This window comes from Aedes aegypti, chromosome 2 (assembly GCF_002204515.2).
Source record: "Aedes aegypti strain LVP_AGWG chromosome 2, AaegL5.0 Primary Assembly, whole genome shotgun sequence".
NCBI classification, from domain to species: domain Eukaryota; kingdom Metazoa; phylum Arthropoda; class Insecta; order Diptera; family Culicidae; genus Aedes; species Aedes aegypti.
The window spans coordinates 375917125-375943079 of record NC_035108.1 but is presented as its reverse complement, the minus strand read 5'-3'; the positions used below and the strand labels follow the sequence as shown (position 1 = coordinate 375943079).

Sequence of the window (25955 nt, the reverse complement as noted above, 5' to 3'; positions counted from 1 at the left end):
TCATCATGGGAAAAAGTTTACGGTAGACCACTTTCGAGACGAAAACGTGCCCGTGAGTACAGTTTACGGATCCTGGCATCCCTGAGTGTGGAGCGGAAGAAGAATTTTCCCAAGAGCATAACAACTAAATTGCGTTCTCATGAGCACTTCCACAATTTTTAACTGAGAGCTTTCTTTGTCAAAGTTGTCATTTTCGCATTCGTATATCGTGTGGCAGGTACGATGATACTCTATGCCCAGGGAAGTCAAGGAAATTTCCATTACGAAAAGTGATGTATCAGACAAACTATGCGTCGTATCCTTTCGGTGTCTTCAGCGGATTTGGTTCTTATCACTCAATGAACAAATGCGCTGAAGACATCAAGATGTTACGATGCGCAGTTTTGATGCTACATCAATTTGGGTCTTGGTGCATTATGTCAAAATTCAACTTATATGTAACTTTTGAATCCATAGTTTTTACACAACTTTTACAATAGTTTTCGAAAATTGAAGAAATTTGTAGTTCGTCACAGAAAAAATGAAAAGAATCTGGTGAGAAACGACGGAGTTATAGCTATCTGAAGTTGACCATTTTGTATGGAAAAACGGCTTTGGTGCATTTTATATGTCCGACACTGTATCAGCAAAACAAAATTTTCATGCTTACTAGCGCCACCTGGTGGCAAAATCTAGAAACTTTTCGCCCAAATAATATTGGCCCTTGTACTACTCAACAATTTTACCGAAGACGCCATCTTTCTAAGTGGTCAGGCTACATAAATTTCATGCAAACTAGCGCCGCCTGGTGGTACTAAACAATTCTTCCGAAGACAAGTGTTACAAAGTTTGCATTCCTATCCCTCAAGGTTCATATAGTGCGAGTCAGGCCAAGTTCTCAACTAAAGAATAATCCTCAACTCCTAAAGGTAGATCGTACTAAGTGCTGAAACTCCGCCGAAGACAGTACATACAGTGCTATATTTTAACGACTACGAGATATTCAACAACATCCCCAAACTGATGAAATCCCATAAGCCCTGGGTCTCCCATAACGTGGATTCCTATAACGCCCCCAACCATATGTCTAATAGGAGAACCGACTGTGATGTGAGTCGATTTGATCCATAATAAGGATCCTCCTCTCCCACAGATCCATTTCTGTAGGATAGACAACGTTTGCAATTTCTATAGAAAATGGCACTTCCTCGTATATAACCGCAAATTTTCAGGTGTTCCATATTTTCATTTTTAATCATGTTTTGTTCTGAGAAACGACCCTTAGCTGATCCACAACTGTGGGGTGACTATACGGCTGATCAGGGCTCCTGCTCCAATATACATTGACGTTTTTTTTTAATAAACATTATGTTTCCTACAAAAGAATACTGAATCCGTTGAAAAAAATAAAAATTGTTTCCCTTATTTTATTGAACACTCGTTATCGATGTGCAAAAGTTGGTGGTGCTGAAACTATGCGAAATATCACTTTTGCTGCTATATTCTCAAAATTTTCCACATAAACTGGTATTTAAGTATGAATCATTCAAAGGTTATTACAATATACTTTCTATGAGAAGTAAATATTAGATCTGATGAGAACATCCTTGACAATGGTGTCAATTTTATACAAGATCCACTGTATAATCTTGGCGAAATCTTCAAATATTTATTAATATTTTATTGTAAGATGTTTAGGAGAAGCCTGATTTCCAAGAACTCTCCAAAAACTTTATTATGATGCATTTTTTTACAAACATGAGTGCCCGGCATTTATTTGGAAACTCAAACAAAAAATATTTTTCGTTTGCACATTATATTTTTCTAACAAACCATGTATAAAATGCTTTCGTACATCGAAAATACTTATCGAATCCATTTTGCTTTTTTTAGCTTTCGTATAGGTACACTTACCAATTGTTTATCTATATCATCGTTATTTATTTTTTGTATTTCATCGAAACTTGTAACGACTGACTGTGAATGTAATTCAGTATTATTGAAAACAAATTTATATATAATAATAAACACATTTTTTTTTATAATAATAAACACAACACACATTGACGAATCGTATCATAATCAAAATGTATGATTTCATTTGGTGTTGATCTATTTCATTTCTTCAAAGTCGAACACAACAATCAAATATTTGCTTATTTTGAACTGTAGGTTTCCTACTGTAATCGACAAGAACATAATTGGGTACCTACCCATTAGCAGCGCCGACCACACCGCCGTCACACTAAACTGATTTTCGATCAGCTTCGGCAGAAACACCGCAAATCCCGATATCACCAGTCCCTCGGAAGCGCCGGCCAGATTCAAAAAGAAGAACGTGGGATTCTTGAGCAGCACCGCAAGCGCTTTGGGGATTTCCTTGATTTTGGTAAACGGTTGCTTCTGTTTGTCGGTGTCACCCCGGTGCGCTTCGGAGACTTTTTCCAACTTTTCCGAACCGGGCAAGGCTCGGGGGTAGGCCAGTATCGGTATCGCCAGCAGCAGACAGAAGGCAGCCATAAAAACGAACCCAATCCACCAGGCACCGACCCACACCTTGCTGTGTGGCGTTAGTCCCAAGCTGGAAGAGAATGAGAGAGGGGTTAATAAATGGAATAGTTGAACAGGTGGACATTGTACAGTAAGGTGGTCCATTTTTATATGAAACATATCGAACTGAAATTTATTCATTTTGACTCTCCAAATCTTCAGTGAAAGTTTGATACTTGGGATGTGCAACTTGCGATTTTTACAGTTCGTTCATCATGGGCCACCCTACTGTAAAGTGCAGGTATTGTTGTGTGCAGATGAGATGAATCCTTGTAAATGGCAATTTATGGAACCAGAGGCAGAGAACTGTGCGTCACTGTAGCAACGTTCTCCGTGGACAAAAGCTGTTTTGACGGAATTCCTGGCGAGTTGGTTGTTTGTTTGTTTCGTCGAGCTTGGTTGGGAATTGCGAGGATTCCTGCGAGTTTAAAATTTGCTCTCTCGAAGCGATAAAAAATACAGCAAAGTCATACCTGGAATGGAAACATTTGCATGCAATGGAACCAACGACAATTGACCAATTCGCGCCACTGACTGGTTGGTCCTTTGGAGGTGATTCCCTTCGACCGTAAGGCAAACAAACGCGCTCCACAATGAAGTCCATTCATCGAAATCCACTTTCCCATACAGGATTACAAACGGATTACATGTTGGGGTATTTCCGCATATTCATTCACGTCGTAAAAAAAAAAGCGCAAGGGTGTTCGGAATAGTTGAATGGGGGATCATCATGGCCCATAATAGCGGACTTGGGCAATAATGCTACCGATAAATAATAAAAACAAAATATTGGAATTGGAGAGGGGTCGTGAAAAAAAGTAAATAGGTTTCATTCACTTATAGGTATTCCTCAAAGCAGCTCAAAGATTTATAAACAATGATTATTTTTTAAATTTCAATTCTCTGATTTCTTAATTGCACATTTCCATTGGGTTTTGGAATAAAACCTACTTGTTGCATCGCACACAACCAATAATCAATACAATCAATATTGAATGCTGTCAGTTATTTTTTAACAGATTGCTTCAAATACCTCAGAAGAAAAAGCCAAATCCACAGATCAAACCCAATATTCTTGTAATAAGACAAAAACTTTAAACCACTGCAGCTGCATATGAAAATACTGGTCATGTATACAAATCTTTTCGTGCAATGTTAACTCAAAAATATTATCCTTCACTTTGAGAAAAAAATGACTCCCAACCAACTTCATAAACTTGTATGTATCTTTCTTCGGCAACGGCCTGTTCTAATGTCGGAGCAGAAGTCAAGCGCTGAAAGCCTTTTCTAGTCATCCGGTTTGCACCATTCTCGCATCTTGCTATTACTCATCATATTCATCAACGTGGTTTGCTGCTTGGCTTGTGGCATTGTAACACAATACCCGTTCGGCTCAACTCCACAGAGAAAGCAAGCGATGGATGGCGGTAGAAAATAGCAACAAACGAAAAGGGAAACCCCTTATTGAATCATTTTCAATATTATGCTGCAAATGTTACCGCAGGCAATGTACGTCGTTATACGCCACTGCGATTTAGTGTGATCCTTTCTCTTTAGTAGGGTGTCTCAATATATCACATTATCAGAAAACGTGGGGGCTTACCAAAAACAAAACGATATCGAAGAATATTTCAATTACTATCAAATTTGTGTATGGAAGAACTCTGAGAAATAACGTTTGGAGTAGAGGCCACCGTACGCCGATCAGCATCGGGATACATCCAGTAATTCTTTTATGGAAAATAAAAACAAATAAAATTCTAAAAATTTCTCCAGAGATTCTTCTAGGCATTCTTCTCGAGAAATTTCATCAGATTTTCCAAGAAATCCTTCAGGACTTTTTCTAAGAATTCCTTCAGAATTTTTTTCAAGAAATTGATCAATTGTTCGAACAGGATATTCTCCAGGCATTTGACCAGGAATATTTCCAAGAATTTCACCAGTTTTATGTCCAGGAACTTTTTTTAAGTGTTTTCCTTCATGGATTTCACAAATGTTTTTTTTATGAACTGCCTCACATATGTATAAAAGAATTACCGCTCAGTGATTTTTAAAGTGCTGCCCAAAAATTAATTATTGTTAATAATTGTAATGATTGATCACTTTAAGATTATTCCATGATTTTTCCGGAGATTCTTAAAATGAATTCCAGTATTTTTTTTTCTCTGAATTTTCATGAGGATTGCTTCGAAAAATGTTCCTTCAAATCTTAAAAGTTCGTCACATCTCTTCACTTTTCTAGGAATTTCTACAAGAACTTTTCAAGTAACAAGAATTCGTTTACAATCCCCGAATACTTAAGGTGGAAAATCTCAATTTTGGTTCAATTTTGAAATTAGATTCTGAAATGTCTCATTTTAATTTTTGGGACAATCCCAAAACATACGTGTGGTTTTAAACCAAACGGTTCTGTGGAAATTGTTCCCCACATTTCTCCTAGAAATCCTCTAGGTGTTCAACATGGGAAAACAACAAAAAATTTCTAGTGATTCTACTGAATGTTTTCTAAGGATTTTCATTCGAATTTTTCGAAGAATTCACCAGAAATAAATATTTATGCTAGATTTTACCACATTTAAGTATAACCATTTTTAACCAACCATTTTTATGCAACGAAATTCTCTAGATTCATATAGGACTATTTATTATTACATTCATTCTCTTTGGATTCTTTCTGGAATTTTTTTATCATTGTTCAAGATGCCCAAGGGTGTTTCAAGATTTCGTCAGGCATTCGTCCAGGAAGTTTTCAGATGGAAATTCAATGTTTTATTTCAAGACTTTTCATTGAAATTCTTCAGTGATTTCTCATTGCATGCCCTGAAGAATACTTCTGAGAATTTCTCTGGGAATTAATCTAGAAATCTTTGAAGAAATTGGTCAAGTGTTTCTTCAAGAATTATACTTTGAATACTTCAAGGAATCGATTGACTCATTTGGATTAGTTTTCTGGTGTTCTGTAACAATTTCTTCAACAATCATTTTACCTTACACTTTAAAAATGTATTAAGAAATGAAAATACAAAATTTTCTTTTCTAAGTTAATTTCTATTGAAGCAATATTTATTGAGAACCTTTAGGGCACATTAGCTGGGAGCATCCCCTCCTCTTTTGTGCTTTATGACAAACTTGAAACGTTTTTCAAAAGAACCGCACGCGGCAAGCACCTGGTCAATCAGCATCTCGTCCCAGATCTTGGAAATAAGCTTCTTAAATTGGTTCATAGTGCTCACTTGTGCTCACTCTGCTTGTTCGTACACGCCGTAAATCCAGGAGCTGGGAGGCCACAATGTCTTATCGAGAAAATTAGTCAAATTCTCTTGATGATATTCGTCGTTTGTGCCGGTGCATTTTCCTGTTGAAAGACGTAATGATCCTTCTCGTAGAAGTCCCGGAATGGCGGAGGCACAACATTCTCCAGAACCTCGGTCTTATAATACGATGCGTAAACGCTTATAAACGTGAAAATCACGTTTTTCTCGATAAACACTAGTAGGGGCTTCCTCCATCACCGTCACAGCACTTTAGAACCACCGGATATTTTGGATCATTTTGGACATTGTGCGGAGGTCGCAAGACAAAGAGATTCTCGTCAGAAAACACTAACATCTGACCAGCGTGCCGCGAAAGTATAAGTTTGGCTCTGTCCAGCCTTTTTTTTTTGTTGTAGCTTCCGTTACTCCGTGAACCTTGCGTTCCTTGTTCGGCTTCTATCCCACGTCCTTCGTTATGATGTTGCGAGCAGTCCCGATCGACACATCTAGGTCAGCAGCGGATCGCCCGGATCTCACACGGTTCTTCGTCGAGCCCGTCACCCAGTACCGATGGATGGTGGCATAAATGAAATTCCGTTTCTCCCCGGAACCGCCGGAATATGTTACTGAGTGACTCATCTCTCACGAACAACTTCACAGCAAGTCAACATCATGCACGTTGGTTACGCACCTACACAACGATGTACCGTCAGACGGGGCTACTTTTGATTCCGGGGGCTACTTTGGACACTCACGTTTTTGGTTTCTTTCCAGCATAGATATTAATCTGAGCCATTTTGTGTTTTCAGCACTTTTATTTACCAATATGTGCTCTACAATCAGGCATGAATATTTTTGGAACAGCATCAACAATAACAGGATAAACAAGAAAATATATCAAGAAAGTCCAAACAAATATTCACAAGCTGCAAAACATTTGTTATGTAAACATTGTTTGAATTTTACACATATAGTAGAAGGTTGTTGGGAACTTCACAAAACTATCAAATCGTTTAAAAAAATGTTTTAAAGATATTTGTGATAGTTATATGTTAAAAATTGTTGTTTTATCAAAATAAATGATCAAATGTCTAAATTTTACGACTATTGTTTTATTATAAAATGATAGTTTCTTTATTTTACAACACAATAAAAAATAAACGAAGGATTAAGAAAAGTGAATAATTATAAAACATATAAAATTCAATTTTTACAAATAGTAAACACACAACATAATCATTGAAAAAATATTTTTTGGTCATATATTACCTGAATCTGCTGTACAAAGCAATAGCATTCTTGAACTGCTACAAATAAACTACTCTTACGCCATCTCAAAACTATTGAGAACCAAAATGCGGCTAACAAAAGCAATCTTTTTATTAGTTATGATCTTGTGAATCATTATTCTCATAGCTTCATGGATTGCACTGTTGAAAAATCATGCAAACTTAAAATTATGAATAGCATGGTTGTCTGAAAAGTATTTTTAAATATGTTTTTCCGAGCTTTACAATTTTCTAAATTATATTTATTACAGAAAACAGTCGAAAACATCACAATGAACGCAATCAGTTTGAAATTTATGCTGAAAAATTATTATCAACTCTTATTAATTTCTAAAAGTGTCTAAAGTAGCCCCGATTTTGTCCTGAAGAACACATTTTTTTTCGCTATTCAATCAACTTTTTTATTTCTTTGTGGATTTGCCTCATATTTTGCACATTGGTTACATACATATTCAACTTATATATATACAAAAATTATCGAAATCTATCCATTATTCTCAGAGCTAACAAATCCTCAAAGTTGAAGAACGTGGAAATAATGCCAAAAGAAGCCCCGTTTGACGGTATTTGAACTTATATAACACCCTGTATACATACCAAAGTGGAGGCCATATACGCCATATTCTCGATGAAAATAAAAACAAACAACCATGTCTCGAACACCTGATCTCTGAATCTAGAATCCGATGCCACACTACTAGACCACTAATTAACACATGATGGTGAGGTGATTATTTACGAATATGAATGCATTTCTATACAGCGATATTTGGTTTGTTATTCTTCGAAGTCCACCGTCAGAAGTGAAGAGACTAAAATACAAAGAGACGAAATATGATCTCCATTTAGTGTCAAATCAGCCAGCAACTATGCCAAATCTATGTTAAATCTATGAAAAATCTTGAATCTTTCGCAAAAAGTGGCTCGCAGGTTTCATGTGATGAGTTTACACAGGTTTGGGTAACAAATGCAAAATTGACTAATTGTGTGAAAAACCAATGTAATGAGTAATGCATACTTTATGCAAGACATGAACATTGCAGCCGACACTCGTGTTTTGAGAAATGCTTCAGAAGAAGCAAAATTTTCGTGGATGATAACCTTTTTGTTTGAGCCGTTTTCAGCGCGCGTAAAAAATATTTGATAGTTTTTCTGCTCGATAGAAATAGCAGTTTATTGGAAAATTTCGTATCTTTGTTTACAGTCTCTTTAGCCAGAAGATAGCAAGTTTAGGCTAAGTTACTGCGATTTCATTCCATGCTATTCTGGATCGATATATGATCTGTCAGGATATATGATCTGTACTGGAGAATCATATGAAATTTGGGTTTATGGACAACAGGTCGAAAGATAAAATGTCGAAAGACAAAAGGTCGAAAGGACAAAAGGTCGAAAGAACAAAAGGTCGAAAATGATTTGTTTGGTGGAAAAATTTTACTGGGTAATGTGAAATTGACAAAAAATTACACCAATTGTTTAGAAGGATGCATTACTCCCCTGTGTTCCTTTTTTTCAAAAATGCCCTCAAGAACACTCTCTTCAAGAGTTTACTTAAAGAGATTTGTTTATGAATATAATTAACGTTCATTTCTAAAATATAAAAAAATCTTTCGAGAATCACTCCAGAGATTTCTAGTATTTCTTCAAGAATATAACTTTACAATGCTTTGAGAATTACTACATTCTTCCACAGATTGTTTTGGATTCAACCTAAGACTTTCAATGATACTTCAAGCAATGCTCACAATAAATTTAAAAAAAAATGTTCTAAAATTTATCTAGAGACTCTTTCAAAGATTTTTACAGTTTTTGGCAGGAAGAAGAGATTTCTTGAAATATTTCTGATAGGAACTGATAGGATTTTCATATTCAGATAGTCCTGCAATAGTTTCCGCGGCTACAATGCAAAGCCATGATGAAGGGGTCAGGGTTCATTTCCCTATTCTTGGTCTAGGATCTTATCGTAATGGAAATTCCCTTGACTTCCCTGACCATAGCGTATCATTACGCCTGTCACACGGTAGGGGAGGTGTACCAGTTTTGGCTACTCTAAGGAAAAATATTGTTTATACATAAATCAAAAGACCTTTGATTTCTGTCAATAAGAAACGAAAGCTTTCAATCCATGCTCAGCAGACAATATATAAAAACTAATCAGAAACTTTGTTTTTGTATTAATCCTTTTTATTTCTGTTCCTGAATTCGCCCCCTACGATGAATTCTTATGGAGGGTGGCGAATCAGGAAAACCATGGCGAAACAAGGTGCAAAGGAGCAAACATTTTAAAGGAAATTGTATTTTTCTATTATTTAATGAGCAAATTTTTAGGTCTCTAGAAATGTTTCCGTATCATCTTAAAGCAATTTAGCGAACACTAAACAACTGGCAACCATATATTTAGTAAATCGGTATATAATCCGGGGTGGCAAATATCTGGTACATGGCAAATACCGGTACACATTCCCTGTTCGATTGCAAAAATAGCAATTGTCAAAAGAAGCTCTCAGTTAATTACTGTGGAAATGCACTTAGAACACTGAGCTGTGCTGAGAAGTAGACTCAGTCCTAATGGGATAGTTATGCCAAAAAGAAGTAAAAGAACTTCTTATTACGAAGATTCCATGAATTCCCTGAAAACTTTTGCAATAATTCCTTTTAAGAATCCCCGAGGAATTCCTCGAGAAATTTTGAAGACATTTCTTGATTTTATTTTAAATGCTCTACTATTTCTCCTGTTTTCAATGTTCTTCTAACTTTAACAAAATTTTGAATGCATTATTGTTTTAGGAATATCTAAATTGAAATACATTATCTATGTTCGTGGTTAACACTTCGTTAAGGAGCTGTCCACTAAATAATTAAGGCATTTGGTACGTCATCTCAAAATGGCTTCTTCTAAAATCATCAACATATTGTTATTATAGTATTGGTATTTGCAGCATCGATGAAATATAACTGCTCATCGCCTGATTATATGGATAATTTATATGAAGAAAAATGCTTCATGTGGTATGTCAATATTTATTCAACACTTTCAGATACAGCATTTTCAATTTAGCGACAATATACATTAGATTTATAATCTCAAAAAAAAAATCTCCGATCTTATGCCGCATTTCATTGCCTCTCACAACTACACTTGTAAATAGTAGGTGTTTACCTTATCCATTGTAATTCTGCAGCAAACATTTGTATTTTGGATTTCATATTGCGTTCACAACACTTCCACTAAACAAATCTTTCATTCATTTTCCTAAAGGAACACATTTCTAACGGAAATCAAATATTTATAAAGTTTTATTAACGGCTACACTCAAAACTGTTATGGTAGTGATTTTCACTTGCTGAAAATCAACCTTGCTGCCGCATACTGAGGCATGCCTGTGTTTATAGTCTAAAACGTCCAACTTTTTTTTTTTGGTTGGAGTAATTTTCAGCTCAGAAAGGTTGGGCAAACATAGAAACTTGAAACTCATACGCTATTTTTTTGCGATTGTCCCAAATTATAGAAACCATCTCTACGAAGCATAAAATCATACCAGGAGTTTATCAATATGGACCACCCAAAATCATGACAAGCTTCACAGTGCGATGCGTCGGGATGTATGGTCAGCAAAAAATACATTTTTAAACTCAGTAAATGTTGAAGAACTCTAACACGCATAAAATTACGGATATGATGTAATCAACCCCCCCGCGAAGTGACAGATAATGCAATTTTTACGTACCTACTTGCAGCGTAAACAATGGGGTCATCCACCGCTGCCGGCACGATTTTTCACTATGGGAGATCGGAAATTTGTTTCGTTGTTGACGGGTGCAAAACAACGAATGGAATGAAATGAAATAAGGGCGAATCTGATTTTTCCTTCGTGCAATGAAAATAAACTTAATGAAAGCACCAAGTTTTGACACCAAATGAATTAAACGCGCATCAATTCGTTCGGTGAAAAGATTTAATGACTTGTTATTGAGCTTCACGAGAATTTTTAGAATTTCGATAACTTCCTCTTTACTTCGAATGTTACGCGCCATGGTCTGGTACTAGTTGGGCACTTTGCGAATCTTTTCTCAAAACCGCTGACCACCAAATAAGCTGCGCGCCGATCGATTATAAGCCGAGTTGTGGGTCGGTCAAAACGATTGCAACTTGAACGTAAAAAGGTACGAACAATTTTACTCCATATGTTTTGTATTGTGCTCTGCAAGATAAATCCACGTAATGCGATTATATGAAAATGTCGATATACCGTCGCAGTGATAATGAAAATCACCAAATGTTTCAGATTTAGCAAATTTGAAACATTTGCGTCCTTGAAGAACGAAAAAATCCAAGCCTTCTTGAGTTTTGACGTTGCGTTTGAAATGCGCGCATATCTTCTGCGCGTTACCGCCGCCGCTGGATGTGGATTTAAAATGAGCGCCGCAATATCGATAAAACAATTATGATCGCTCTCCAGTTTAGGACTCGAGCCCTAAAAGTGATTCACTTCCTCGGCGAGATATTTTGACATTTCTTTATTTACTTTTTGGCTGGCGCACAACTCGGCGCATGGGCCACCGGCGCGCAACTTGTTGGACAGTCTGCGGATTTAAATAAAGATTCGCAATAGTGCTTAGTTTAGCTGGGAATGCCGTTTCATACAGTGATAATAGTACATTTATTTTCGGCGAACATGTTTTATCGCTTAACGGAGTAAAGTTATCGGGCGCGATTAGATATTCACAAAACTAATTTTGGTGGTAACTTTGACGCCCTCAAAAGAAGGCGCGGCCCGTATTAAATAAAAATATATATATATATGTATGGGTTTCAATGGGATCGAATTAGATCCAAAAGTGAAAATGCGCGATTTTACACTTTTTTCTCATACTCACCAGCAGATTTCTACGTTTCAATAAAATAGGCCTACACACTTAAATTATTTCACCGACCTCAGTAAAATGTTTTGCCGAGAACCCAACAGCTGAGAATTCGGTAATTTTCAATGCCGAATCTCGGTACTTATTTTGCAGAGACTTCGGCCCAAATTTGTTGTCGAGATTTCGGTGAACGTTACCGAGATTCGGTAAACGTTTACCGAGATCTCGGTAAAGGTTTTACCAAAAATCGTCAAATTATAACTGAGCTGCTGGATTCTCGGCGATTCCGTTTAAGTGTGTATGAACTAATTTACGATTATGTCACACTGCAACTTCCAGCTAGAAGAAAACCTTTACAGCGGCCGATGTTTACAAAAAATAACGATTTCGTTGCATATTCACCCACGCATTGTTCATCCGTTGAACATTCATTTACTGGATATGGTCTAATCCACCGGTGTACTAAATTCACTCGGTCTGAGAATTATGACACTTGAGCGGGGCACGCTTCCGTATGCTCCTGACGTGTTCTGGACCTCAAGCGTCACAATTTTCAGATCGAGTGATTTTAGTACACCAATGGATTAGTCTATTGATGCGGAAGTAATTTTATGTAAATGTAGTAGTAATTTTATGTTATGGAAAAGAAAAAAAATCGACAAGAAAAGATGATCGTGAATAAATCCATTGCATGAACTTTTCAAGAGCGGTAATGGCCGTCAAAAGTTAGTTACTTTCTGGTAGGGATCCATCAGTTTGACGTTTGGCTTGAGTCCATTCCATCGACGTTGTTCTTAATTCACTCGGTCCAAAAGTTTTGGCACAGCAGCTTACAAAAAAGTGAGCAAATTATTGGTGATATTAGCGCTCGTAAAAAGCTTGATAGTTCATCCAATAAGCTTATCTGATTGAAGCTTAGACATTTGGTGGTGAGTATGAGAAAAAAGTGTTCAAATCCACAAAGATAAATGTGCTGCGAGTAAAAGGCTGAAAATGAACTACCGTCAAACGGGGCTTCTTTCGACATTATTTCCAAATTCTTTAACTTTGATTTGTAACTCTTGAAATTATGGATAGAAATTGATAATTTTTGCCTATCTTTAAGTTGTATATGTACGTACCAAATGTGCAAAATATGAGGCAAATCCATCAAGAAATAAAAAAAAATACTTGAATAGCGAAAAAAGTGTGTCCTTAAAGACAAAAAAGGGGCTACTTTGGACATTTTCACAATTTGCTAATGAAATGATTTTTTCTTATAACTTTCAAACTGATTCAATAGATTGTCGTCCGCTGTGATGTTATTGAACGTTTTTCATTGATAAACTTAATGTAGAAAATCGCAAAGCTAGAATCAATTACACATATATAACAAATTTCAACGAAACATGCCATTCACTATTCTCAGTTTGAAGTATGAAACTTAAATTTTCAACTTCCTCTTAAATGGAACTATCAGTTACGAATACTCGATTTTCAAGTTGACATAAACGAACGACGTAACTACTAGGTACTGCAATGATAAATGAGTCATGTACAAAAACTCTTTTTTTTCTATTCTTACTGTTATATGAACGATATGTAGAAGGATCACATTAATACCGGTAACTAATTTACTACAAGTATGTAATTTTCATTAAAAACGCAATCTATGAAGTAAAGTTTTGCAAGATCGTGAAGAAGTAAGTTTGCTTTTGTAATATGCTTTTAGCTTCTTAGCAGTTAAGAGCTGGCTTAAGAATAGTTTAATTTAAGCACTTGAAAGATGCAACTCCTCTGTACTACAAATTCATGTAAAACATGACGAAAAATAGTTTTTTAGGGATTATGTTGTAAATTTGGTATTGGTACGTATTGAAATATGTGTGTTTTATGTCTATTCACTTTAACGAACATTTATTTTATTTTTTTCATGTTGTAAAATACGCAAACCAAAACATTATAATAAAATAAAAGTTGCAAAAATAAGACCTTTGATCAATTATTTCACTAAAACAACAATTTTAAGCAAAACAAATCACAAGATATTGATGAAACATGACGATTCGATAGTTTTGTGATGCTCCCAATAAGTTTCCACGACATGGATAAAATTCAAACAATGTTTGTATAGCCAATGTTTTATACCTTGTGAATATTTATTCGGGCTTTTTTGAAATGTTTTCTTGTTTATCCTGTTATTGTTGATGTTGTTCCAAGAAAAAATCATGCCTAGTGGTAGAGCATACATTGGTTAATAAAAGTGCTGAAGACATAAAACTGCTCAGATTAATATTTACGCTGCTAAAAAATACAAAAGGTAAGTGTCCAAAGTAGCCCCTGGAATCAAAAGTAGCCCCGTCCGACGGTACATAAAATTGATTTTCAAGCTGTTAAATTATTAAGAAAAGAAAACTACTAATTGAACTTTAACACTTCACTGCACTTCTGCAAAAGAAAATCCCTTCCATAAATAAAAAAAAGTGTGACATAAATCATTATATATGTCAAAGGAATTATTGAAATATAACATGACAAATTTTAAGCCCCCTACATTTGCCAAGTAACAGATTATCTATGGAATTTTTTTTTGTATGGACCATAACACTACGAAAGACCCCCTTCCTCCCGGTCAACCAGTCAGTGATTTTCGATAGCGATCGATATAGATTCGTTTTGAACCGTTAGCGATCGCCATCGTTGGTCAAATATCTATAAAGAATTATGAAGACAGGTTGGTCGGGCTCTCCCTGTTGCGTTACGTAATATTTTACAATCCCCAACATGGAGAAACGCAGACAAATTTGACATCTTTTGAATTACCAAGCGGTCAAAACATAATTTCGAAAGCAAAGGATCGGTTACTGTAAGCAACTTTCAGCATGTCTTTGTGCGAACCACATCACACCACTATTCAAAACCGACTCGTGGGTCGTACAAAATCTTCCCGAGGACCGCACAAAACCTTTTCAGTTTGGTGATCACTGATGTATAATGATATTACAAATGCTAAACATAAATAAAAAAAAAATATGTCCATTTAGCATAATTTTAATTTGCGCCCTATTTCGAGCACACTCCATGATTTCATTGAGTTTGACAGTACCACGGACCAAAATTTTTCGGTACACTGACAATGTATGGGAGCTGTCATGATGCTCCCGGGTTGGATGTAATAGATATAGGAGGAAAAGTTTACTAGCGCTAAAATTTATCTCTTTTTTCGATGATTTAAAACAAGTATGTACTTAAAAATCACATAATTATCGGATATAAAAAAGTATAAACATACTGTGAATGATTTTTTTAAAACCTCGAGGGATCTACAAAAAATAATGAAATAAAATATCACGTTATTTTGTTAAACTCTAAATATTTGTTTTGTTTAAAATTGGACTATTTGCAAACATATCAACTAGACAACTTCTAAACGTCAGTTTCCCTGTACAAAACATTGATTGAAACATGATAACATCCAAATGGTAGGAGGTTGAGCCCCCCAATTTTCCAACATTGTGAAATTATGGGACACCCTACGCCTCCTCCCATTCTTTTGTTGAAAGGATTGGAACAATTCCGTCCCAAATTGCCTCGGGAAGCAACAGCCCCAGAGATGCAAGGTAGCTCACATCGTTGGCATCTTCGTTGTCGTCGTTGTCGTCGTTGTCGTCGTCTTCGTCACACTCGATTAATGGTTACATCCCGAAGATATTTTCACGCAATTTGAATTTATTAATATTAGATGAGCCGTGTGTTCGTGCGTCTGGGAATGCAAATATTATCAGCCCATGAAACATTACGTTTACACTTGCTCCTAAGTGAGTGTAATGCGTTTCAGGTCCACAGGGGAAGGCAATAGAGAGAGGTGTGAATGAATGTCAACAATGCGGAAAATGGTTTATAAACAGATCAGTCAGTGTCGTCGGTTTTCGGCTCGGCTTGATATTGTGTGAAATTTACGCAGAGACGGGGGTGAGATGGATTGCAATGTGGTTTTGAATAATTCAATGCCTTTTTAGCAAGCTGGCACACAGTCTGCCTCTACTAGAAAGCTTCCAGCAGCGGTTGGATGGTACTTACGTTGAGGAATCCACCACGAACATGTCGGTGTAGAAGAGCAGCAGTTGGCCACCAATAACGTAACCGGCAGCTGGACCAACGACGGCCATCGTGTAGTAGATGCCTGTGGATAAAATTGGCAGGAAAATTTGGCTTTATTAAAACCGTAGACTATGATCCGGGGAGGTGGGCGGATGCTAAGCAACCCATATGTTAGGGACGAAGAAGATAGGCTAAACCAACCGTACTGGTATTCAGTCTATGTTAGTTACCGTGTATAGCTAAAAATGTCAAATGGTTTACAAAGGTATAGCCAGGGGTTAGAGTGGTGGGTTTTCATATCAAAATCATCTGCTTTCACACAAAAATATATTTTATAGTGGATTTGCTCATGATTGTCTCCACAATTCATGTTCATGAAATCATTGCATCAGGAGATAATTCACAGTAAATTTGAAAAAAAAAGCTGAAGTATTCTTGTTTCCTAGATAGTGCCAGAGATTCCCTACAGAATCTTATAAGAATTTCTTCAGGAATCTTTCTGAAATTGATTACTTTTTTTCATTCTTTTCCTTTCCTTCCGTTTCATTTCCTTTCCATTCTCCTTTCCTTTCTCCTTTCCTTTCTCCTTTCCTTTCTCCTTTCCTTTTCTTTGCTTTCCTAGATAGCATCAGAAGTTCCCAATAGAATCATATAAGAATTCCTTCAGGAATCTTCCAGAAATTGATTACTTTTTTTCATTCCTTTCCTTTCCTTTCCTTTCCTTTCCTTTCCTTTCCTTTCCTTTCCTTTCCTTTCCTTTCCTTTCCTTTCCTTTCCTTTCCTTTCCTTTCCTTTCCTTTCCTTTCCTTTCCTTTCCTTTCCTTTCCTTTCCTTTCCTTTCCTTTCCTTTCCTTTCCTTTCCTTTCCTTTCCTTTCCTTTCCTTTCCTTTCCTTTCCTTTCCTTTCCTTTCCTTTCCTTTCCTTTCCTTTCCTTTCCTTTCCTTTCCTTTCCTTTCCTTTCCTTTCCTTTCCTTTCCTTTCCTTTCCTTTCCTTTCCTTTCCTTTCCTTTCCTTTCCTTTCCTTTCCTTTCTTTTCCTTTCCTTTCCTTTACTTACCTTTCTCCAACATCCTGTACTATAAAAAATACAGGTCTTCCTCTAGCAAGGTCAGAATCTTCATTTAAGATTTTTTTTTTCTTTCGAAAATGGTCGAAAACATTAAGTGGACCCTTTATTAAACAAATAATCTGGAATAAGTTGCAATTTGCCCATTTTAAACATAAAAAACAATAGCATATTTTTTTATAGTAATGCCTACTTACCATGCATTCATTTAGAAAACCTTCCAAAAAGAATATAGACTGCGAAGATATAAAAAATATGAACTTTAGCGGTTTTCCCATCCTGACGCAATACATAGCTACGCCCTTGAAGGTTGTTATTCGCCACATAAATTTCAATCCAAAGCATGCATGTAAAAAACGAAAGGACTTCTATGGAGCCTTTGCCTTTACAACTTTAGGGAAGTTGTAAGCATGCCGATAAAGTGCAGTGATTAATGTATGAGTCCAGCCAGAAATGTTTGCTTTGGTAATTCGGTAGAAATTGTATTACAGTCGACTCTCCACATCTCGATGTTCTACATCTCGATATCTCTCCCTATGTCGATGATTTTTTCGGTCCCTTCATGCTGCATACATTTTCACTCTCCATATCTCGATACCTCCCTATCTCGATGTGATTTTCGTTCCCGATTTTCTCTCCGTATGTCGATATGCCCATTATCAAAGGTTACTAGACTTGATTTTAGGGATTCAAAACACTTTGCGAAGACGAAATGACGTCTGTTTGTTTTCAATTTACTTGGTAACGGAGTGATTTTCAATCTAGTACTCATTAAAAATTTGTTCTATGCCTCGATCTCTCCCTATCTCGATGGTCCCTTCGATATCGAGATGTGGAGAGGCGACTGTATCAATATCATACCATTCTTTCGCGAACGGTTTTGAAAAAAATACCTTAAATTCATATCATAATAGCTAACTATTTATGACAAGCAAAGGTCCAATCCCCATACTTTTGCTGCACTTATGAATCGTTTGTTTTAGATATGCACCCACCAAAGAGAGGACTAAATCAAAACCAATTATTGCGCAATAAATCGAATAAACCCATCGAAATCAAATTACCAGGCCCCTATCACCCATGCAGCCTCGTAATCAATAGGTCTCAATTGGAAAATTGCTACTGCTTTTCATGCCCATCGATCACCATCCCAGCTAGTCCATGATGGTGAGCCCATAGACCATCTGCGCCCTCCGGAAATCCCTGGAACCATTTACTGTTCCTTCCGACGACGACGACTATGGACGGCAGTGGATGTGGCTAAACAAAAGCCAAACGCATTTCAATGTTCATAAAAGCATAACTGACCCATACAGATTTTCAAACAAACCCCTTTTTTATCGCAAAATTCATACTTATGCGTATACAGTATCGGACATATAAAATGCACCAAAGCCGTTTTCCCATACAAAATGGTCAACTTAAGAGGGCTATATCACCGCTGTTTCTCAACCGATTCTTTTCATTTTTACTTTGTCGAACTACAAATTATCTAAATTTTTGATAACTATGAAAAAAAGTGCGAAAACTATTGATTCAAAAATTACAGATAGTTTGAATGTTGACATAAAAAATGAACCAAGACACAAAGTGATGTAGCAAACAAACTACGGGTCGAATTATCTTGGTGTCTTGAGCTTATTTGTTCATTGAGTGATATGGACTAAATGCTCTGAAGACAGCTAAATGATACGACGTTTAGTTTGTCTGCTAGATCACGTTTTGTCTTGGTGCATTTTTTTTATTTCAAAATTCAACCTCTCTGTAACTTTTGAATCAATAGTTTTCGCACATTTTTTTTCCATAGTTCCATAGTCATCAGAGAAAAAATTAAAAGAATCGGTTGAGAAACAGCGGAGATATAGCCCTCTGAAGTTGACTATTTTGTATGGGAAACGGCTTTGGTGCATTTTATATGTCCGATACTGTATGTATAAAAATAAACACATTTTGTTAAAAATGTTGTACAAAAAATATGAAGTTGATTCAGAACACTAGAACTTTTTTAAATGCCCACTGTCTACCATATGGGACAGTTATGTTTTTATTGGTAGTTTACCTTTCTCCCTTTTAGAAATTGGCAGAAAAGATAACTTCCGGTAGGACGCACTTTACGCTCCTAGCATCCGTGTGTTTTCCCTTTCTCTCAAATAGACTCACTTGAGAAGGATAATAAAACGGGCGATGAATGAAATTATGATGGAAATATTTTTATATTGTTTTCGTTTACGCTCTTGAGCGGCGGAGGGGGTTGATTGCTGTGAAGAAAGTTGAGTACCATCCTAAGGGTGGTTGCCCCTTGTCGGTGTAGTCACTCGATTGACTGGCGGAGTGATGCGATCCCTAAAATTGGTATCGAAGTGCAAGCAAAAATGCTCGGCTAGGAATCGTCTTTGGTTACACGCTTTACTGCCAATTGAAGTGAACGGAAATTTGATTATCATTGGAATCTGATGTAAATGCCGTTTGACGACAAGTCGAAGATAATGTTTGTTTGAAATTTGTTATGGAAGATAAGGAGGTGAGCGATGTAAGTAAACATTGTTCATGGAAATTTGGCATCAAATGAGTTTAACATTTGTGAAGTAGATGAGGTATTTGTAGCAAACAGTTTGTGTAGCATACTTCTTTAAATTAAAACAAAATGAAAGAGTTTCTTTTAAGTACGCATTTTCAATGTCTAATTCTAAACAGAGTAAAGCTTGTAGTTGACCTATAGTAATCGACTAGTACAGGGAAAAACTAATTAAATTTTATCCCCTTCAAAAAGTACTTCTAGGGATCCCATCAAGAGAACTTCAAAAGTTTCCATCAGAAATTATTGTGAGGATTCCACTTGTAATTTCTTCAGAGATTCCATCACGAAATCCATCAAAATTTACTGCAAGGATTCCATCAGTAATTCCTCTAGCGATCAGGAGTTATTCTAGGGAATTGAACACGAGTTCGTCCAGAAATTCCATCAGGAGTACTTCTAAAGATTTAATCATGAATTCCACGAAGGATTCCATAAGAAGTCCCTCTTGGGATTCTTCAGGATGTTCTTCCATCAAGAGTTCTTCTGGACCTTTTTTTCAGATGTTCTTTTAGGGATTCCATCAGGAATTCCTCCAGGGATTGCATCTGGATTCCATCAGGAGTTCCTCTAGCGTTTCCATCAGATGCTTTTCCCGGGATTCCATCAGGAGTTGTATCAGGTGTCAGAAGGCCGGCTCCAAAGGCATGTTTCCCACCAGTTGGGAGATTTGTGCCATCGCCATATTTGAGCCTATTTCATCATCTACCCGATGGGAGAGGAAACGGAAGGGAAAGATGGGAGGAAATAGGAGTGGGGTCCCTTGAAGAGGGAAGATCGCATAAGCGAAATGAGAGCATGTAGCTCCATACCACAATGGGTTCGAACAGCGTCCTTAAAAGGGCACTGCAAAACGCATGAGTGTGAAGGGAGCCTATAATTCATTACCACAGCAGGTTAAGAATAACAGAATGTCCTGAAGATTCAGGCTTCTGAATTCAGTTTCACTTAATAAGTGTTTACCAAGTAATTGGAATCGCATTTGCAAAAAAAAAAAACTGGACAGTTACATATCAGGTGATACGAAGTTCCATAATCGGAGTCACAACTATTGGACACAAATGAGTCAGCACGCTGAATATTTGTCATGTGATAGTCGAGTCAGCAGTGGCCTGTCAACGCTCTGACCAAGAGACTGCAATTCTGCTTTGACAGATTTGTTAAATACTTCGCCACCCTTGGGGATGGCTCAGTAATATACAATTTTGTTTGACGACATGACTCCAAACTATTCCAATATTGCTTGTGCAGAGTTTCCGCCCAAGAGTTTATCTGAAGCTTCACCCAGCACTTCGAAATTGGAATAGCCGGCTCAGGGCCAATGAAGTCATGCGATGCTCCATCGCGAGCTAGCTCATCAGCCAATTTATTTCCAGCGATGGAAGAATGACCAGCTATCCATACAAGGTTTACAGAGTTGACTAAATTCAGTTCCGCAATTTGAGTTCGACATGCGATAACAAGCTTCGACCTTGAGTTGGCCGAAGCGAGAGGTGACTATCTGAACAGAAGTATATGACTTTACCCATTACGCGCTGTTGAAGTGCTGATTGCACTCCACACATAAGAGCTAATATTTCCGCCTGAAAAACGGTGCAGTTTCTACCAAATGAGTAAAACTGATTCAGTCTTAGCTCACGAGAATATACTCCTGCATCACCTCTACCTTCAAAAGGGATCAGTGTTACATACTATATTGTTTGATAAACTTCTTTCCAAATAGCCAGACGTCCACTCTTCCCGTGAAGGGAATTGTGTGGTAAATGTCCTGTAAGGAAAGTGACAAGCAATTGTGAGATCACTTGGAGCAAGGACAATTTTGTCCCAATTCACCAAAAGTGGGAACAACGAAGTGTGTGTAGATCTACGATTCACTGGATTTTTCTCCAGTAGATCCAGTACCCATAAACGGTAAGAGCAAGAAAGTGCTTCTTGTTTAAGATGTATGTGTAGTGGCGCAACGTCGAAAAGGGCCTCGAGCGCTTTTTTTCAGATGTTCTTTTAGGGACTCCATCAGAAATTCCTCCGAAGATTGCATCTGGATTCCATCAGGAGTTCCTCTAGCAATTCCATCAGATGCTTTTCCCGGGATTCCATCAGGAGTTGTATCAGATATTCCACCTAGATTTCATCCAGGGATTCCATCAGTAGTTGCTCTAGGGATTCCATCGGGAATTCTTCAAGGGATATCATCCGGAGTTCCTTCAAAAATATCTTCAAAAAATCCTACAAGGATTCTATCAGGAGTTTTTCCGGATTCCACCAGGAGTTTCTATAGGGATCCTATCAGGAGTACCTTTATGGCTTCCTTCTGGAGGTTTCATCCAGGGATTCCATCAAGAGTTTTTTCAGAGATTCCACCTGGAATTTCTTCAAACATTCTATCAGGAGTTCTACCAGAGATTACCACCACTGACGCTATGACGGATCCCTGTAGTATTTGTCCGTATGAACATGAAACTATTGAGAACCAGAGCTACCGGTCCAAAGCCCGGATAAAGTGTGGATGGTTGTGATGGTTGTTATCCATGGCCATCATGTAAAGAAAATGGATACAGTGGGGGACCGAAATCCGTTTAGTCTCGAAATCGTAGACGTACGAATCTCGGCCCCCCACAATGAACCCCAACGCCAAGGTGTGATGCGACCCGTGCCGATGGAAGAATGGTTGAGGGGGTTTCATAAATGCTCAATAACACACGGAGCCTGAAGAGCACCAGGGCGAACTCTTCAGTATGCAGCTCTTGCTGCATTATGGCAGGGTAATGAAGCAGTTGACCTTTTTTTTCCCTAGCGACTCGTGGGACCAACAAAATGAATACCAGTGTTAGCAAACCAATCAAAGGTGACGACTGCCTCACACAGTCGGAAAAGATGGAAGTGGAGAACTCACTAAGCCAGCTTGGGCTTACAGAAGACCAGGTACTGTGCAGTTCACAAGAGGAGATGGAATCTACTCCGTCCCACAAACCCAACGCACCGGGCAAGTCCAGCGCGGGACATTCAGAAAATCCTGGTATCCCCTCTTCGATTGAATCGGTGAACACGGACGACGACAAGGATGATGGAATCAAGGTCGTTATCAACACCCCTAAACCTGTACCATCCAAAAAAGGACCCAAAATGGACGATCCTATGGATGGTGAGGAAGCTGAAGGCAATGAAACTCCCAGAAAAAAACCTAACGCGCTCACAAAGGAAGCAGCTCAAAGCTCGGGAAAGCAGACTAAGCCGAAACGAGGCTTTATCCAACCTTGATAAATCTGCTACGGTTGAAGAGGATTCAAAGCCAAAGAAGATGAAACACCAGTTAGATCCCCGAGAGCGCGCTGAAAAATCCTCAAGCTCAATGCCACAAAAAGGTGGGTCCAAACGACAAGCCACTGGTCAGAGCTACAGCGATATGACCAAGCGTGTGAAGGTCGGGATAATACCCAAAGATTTTCCAACCGCCCAGCTCACGACGGCTCAACTAGACGTTCTACAGGATGCTCTGTTGCTTAAAGTGGAACAACAGCGTGATGAGCCACTGAAACCCAAATTCTGTAACCTTGTCTACAAATCTGGCTACATGGTTCTAATTTGCAAGGATCAAGAGACAGCTGAGTGGGTGAAAGAAATAACACCTTCAATAAATACCAGGGAAGGTGCTGAGTTGGTTGCACTGAACGAGGAAGACATTCCCCGCCAAGAGCTTCTTCGAGCATTCTTCCCTCAAAGCTCAACCTTCGCGAAAGAACGCATTAAGGCTCTCATAGAGAGCCAGAACGGGTTGAAAACAACGAATTGACGTATCGTGAAAAGGTCCATCCTCAATGACATCCATGTCGAATGGATCTTTACGGTAGATGGATCGTCAATGGACATGCTGTCGAAATCCAAGTTCATCCTCAACTACCGATTTGGAGAAATCCAGTTGAGGAAAATTAAGAGGACACCCTCCGTTTCCAATCACAAGCCGAATAATGAGCTAGCCCAAGAAAATTCTGAGGAAGCCCCTGATTCAAACAGTGGTAAAAGGAACGCAATTTCTCGCCCAAAGACCACCATGAAGGCTAGCGTGTCCGCTCCTAAAGGAAAAGTTCCGAGCTCAGCTTCAATTCCCTGCTCAAGTGGTACCAACCCAATGGTATCTAAAACTAGCAGTGGAAAAGAAATGAGTGAAGTCTTGACCACAGGGGCGAAACTCGCAGGCCTGGATGTGATGGGTGGGAAAAAACCGTGATGATCCGCAACATCCAAAGAAGGGCGATGCTCGCCTGGATTAAAGCGGAACTCCTAAATATGGCGCTTAAGGCAGTTCAAGTGAATCTCCACCACGCACAGAGTGCAACAGATGTACTCTGTCGGAGATTCACAAAAGAAAAATTGACGGTGGCGCTTATTCAGGAGCCGTGGGTCAATAAAACCAGGATACTAGGTATGCAACTAAACTCATGTAAGTTGGTATATGATGATAGCCAGCTATCTCGAAGAGCGGCTATCTTAATACGCAATAACACTAAATGTTTTCCTATTACAGAATTCATTTTTAGGGCGAGCTTGATTTTAGGGCATATTCCAGATGATTGGCTTCAAGTTCGAGTTGTCTTCATTCCTAAAACAGGTAAAAAAGACAAAACAAATCCCAAAGCATTTAGGCCGATCAATTTGTCATCCATGATGCTTAAAATCATGGAAAAGGTATTGTGCGAATACATAAATTCTAAATTTACAGTGCTGTTCTGAATAATAGCAGCGCATGTCGATTTCCATACAAAATGCTCAACTTTGACATACTGTAGTTTTGTTCCCTTTCAAGCAATCGAGTTGAAATTTTCTCCACAGAACTACAAATATGCCCAATTTTGTAAACACAAAATTTCAAAATTTTCTAAGCCCCTGCCGGAAAGTGAGATACTAGGTGAAATTGTTCAAAAAAATAGCAGTTTTAAAAATTTGAATTTCGGCTTGACATTATAGTTTTAAATTGTATACCACTTACCATCGTTAGTCAATAAGATCGAAAAAACTCTACAAGCTAAAGAAATCGCTCTTGTAGCATTTCTTGACATTGAGGGTGCATTCGATAATGCTTCTTATTCGTCTATAGAATCGGCAATGTTGAGGAGGAATTTCGACCCAAGCATTGCTACCTGGGTACATGCTATGCTAGCCAATCGACAGATCTCCTCTGAGCTAAGTGGTTCGTGCGTCACTGTAAAGGCTACAAGGGGGTGTCCACAAGGTGGGGTACTTTCACCGTTGCTTTGGTCACTGGTGGTGGACGAGCTTCTAGATAGCTTAGAAAGGAGAGGCTTCGAAGTGGTAGGATATGCAGATGACGTGGTCATTATTGTACGAGGCAATTTTGAAGACGTTATATTCGAAAGGATGCAGCTAGCTCTTGATCATACCTTTTCCTGGTGTCAACGAGAGCAACTAGGAATAAATCCGTCCAAAACCACCATCGTACCTTTCACAAAACGTAGGAAGGTACAATTGAGAACCCTTCTCCTAAACGAAACACAACTGACTTGCTCAAAGGAAGCCAAATATCTTGGTGTCATACTTGACTCCAAGCTGAATTGGAATTCACATCTTCAAACAGTGGTGCAAAAAGGCCTCAATTCACTCTGGGTATGCTCCAGAGCACTTGGTAAGAAATGGGACCTGAAACCAAGTATGATTATGTGGATCTATAAAACCATTCTTCGTCCTAGAACAACTAGAACGTCCTAGAAGCTTCTCTTATCTGGTGGCCTAAAACAAAAGAGGCTACGGCAAGGGCAAAGTTAAACAAAATCCAACGTATTGCCTGTATAGCAATTACTGGTGCAGCACGCAGTACACCTACCTCTGCCTTAGACGCGATGCTTAATCTGCCCCGGCTGGATCAATTCATAAAGCTGGACGCTGAGAAAAGTGCGTTGAGGCTGAAACAAACAAAAACCCTACTATCAGGTGATCTTACGGGTCACCTCAGTATATCAAATGAATTTTCTATAAATCCAATTGTAGAAAAGTGTAGTGACAGGATGGAAATGGTAGTCAACTATGGCATACCCTATAAGGTGATCATGTCTTCTCGTCAAGAATGGGAAGAAGGTGGACCCAACATTCCTCCAGGGTCTATTAAATTCTACACAGATGGTTCCAAAATGAATAATCTGGCAGGTTCTGGAGTCTACGGACACCGAACAAAAACCTCAATTCACTTAGGACAGTGGTCTACAGTATTTCAGGCAGAAATATATGCTATCTTAGAATTGCGTTACTATGCCTGAAGAGGATATACAGACACGCAAGTATATGTATTCT

The 25955-nt window shown here is 38.1% G+C and overlaps 1 protein-coding gene across 11 annotated transcripts in view; it reads right to left on the bottom strand.

Moving 5' to 3' along the window:
- Positions 1-25955, bottom strand: part of LOC5572460 (solute carrier organic anion transporter family member 4A1) — a 95276-nt gene that overhangs the window by 11317 nt on the left and 58004 nt on the right. For all 11 annotated transcript variants that reach the window (XM_001660356.2, XM_021846777.1, XM_021846780.1 and 8 more), the window contains 2 exons: positions 15995-16097; positions 2193-2560 (listed from right to left, as the gene is read on the bottom strand). In XM_001660356.2, the coding sequence (XP_001660406.2) occupies positions 2193-2560; positions 15995-16097 (471 nt within the window). The remainder of the gene's footprint in view (positions 1-2192; positions 2561-15994; positions 16098-25955) is intronic.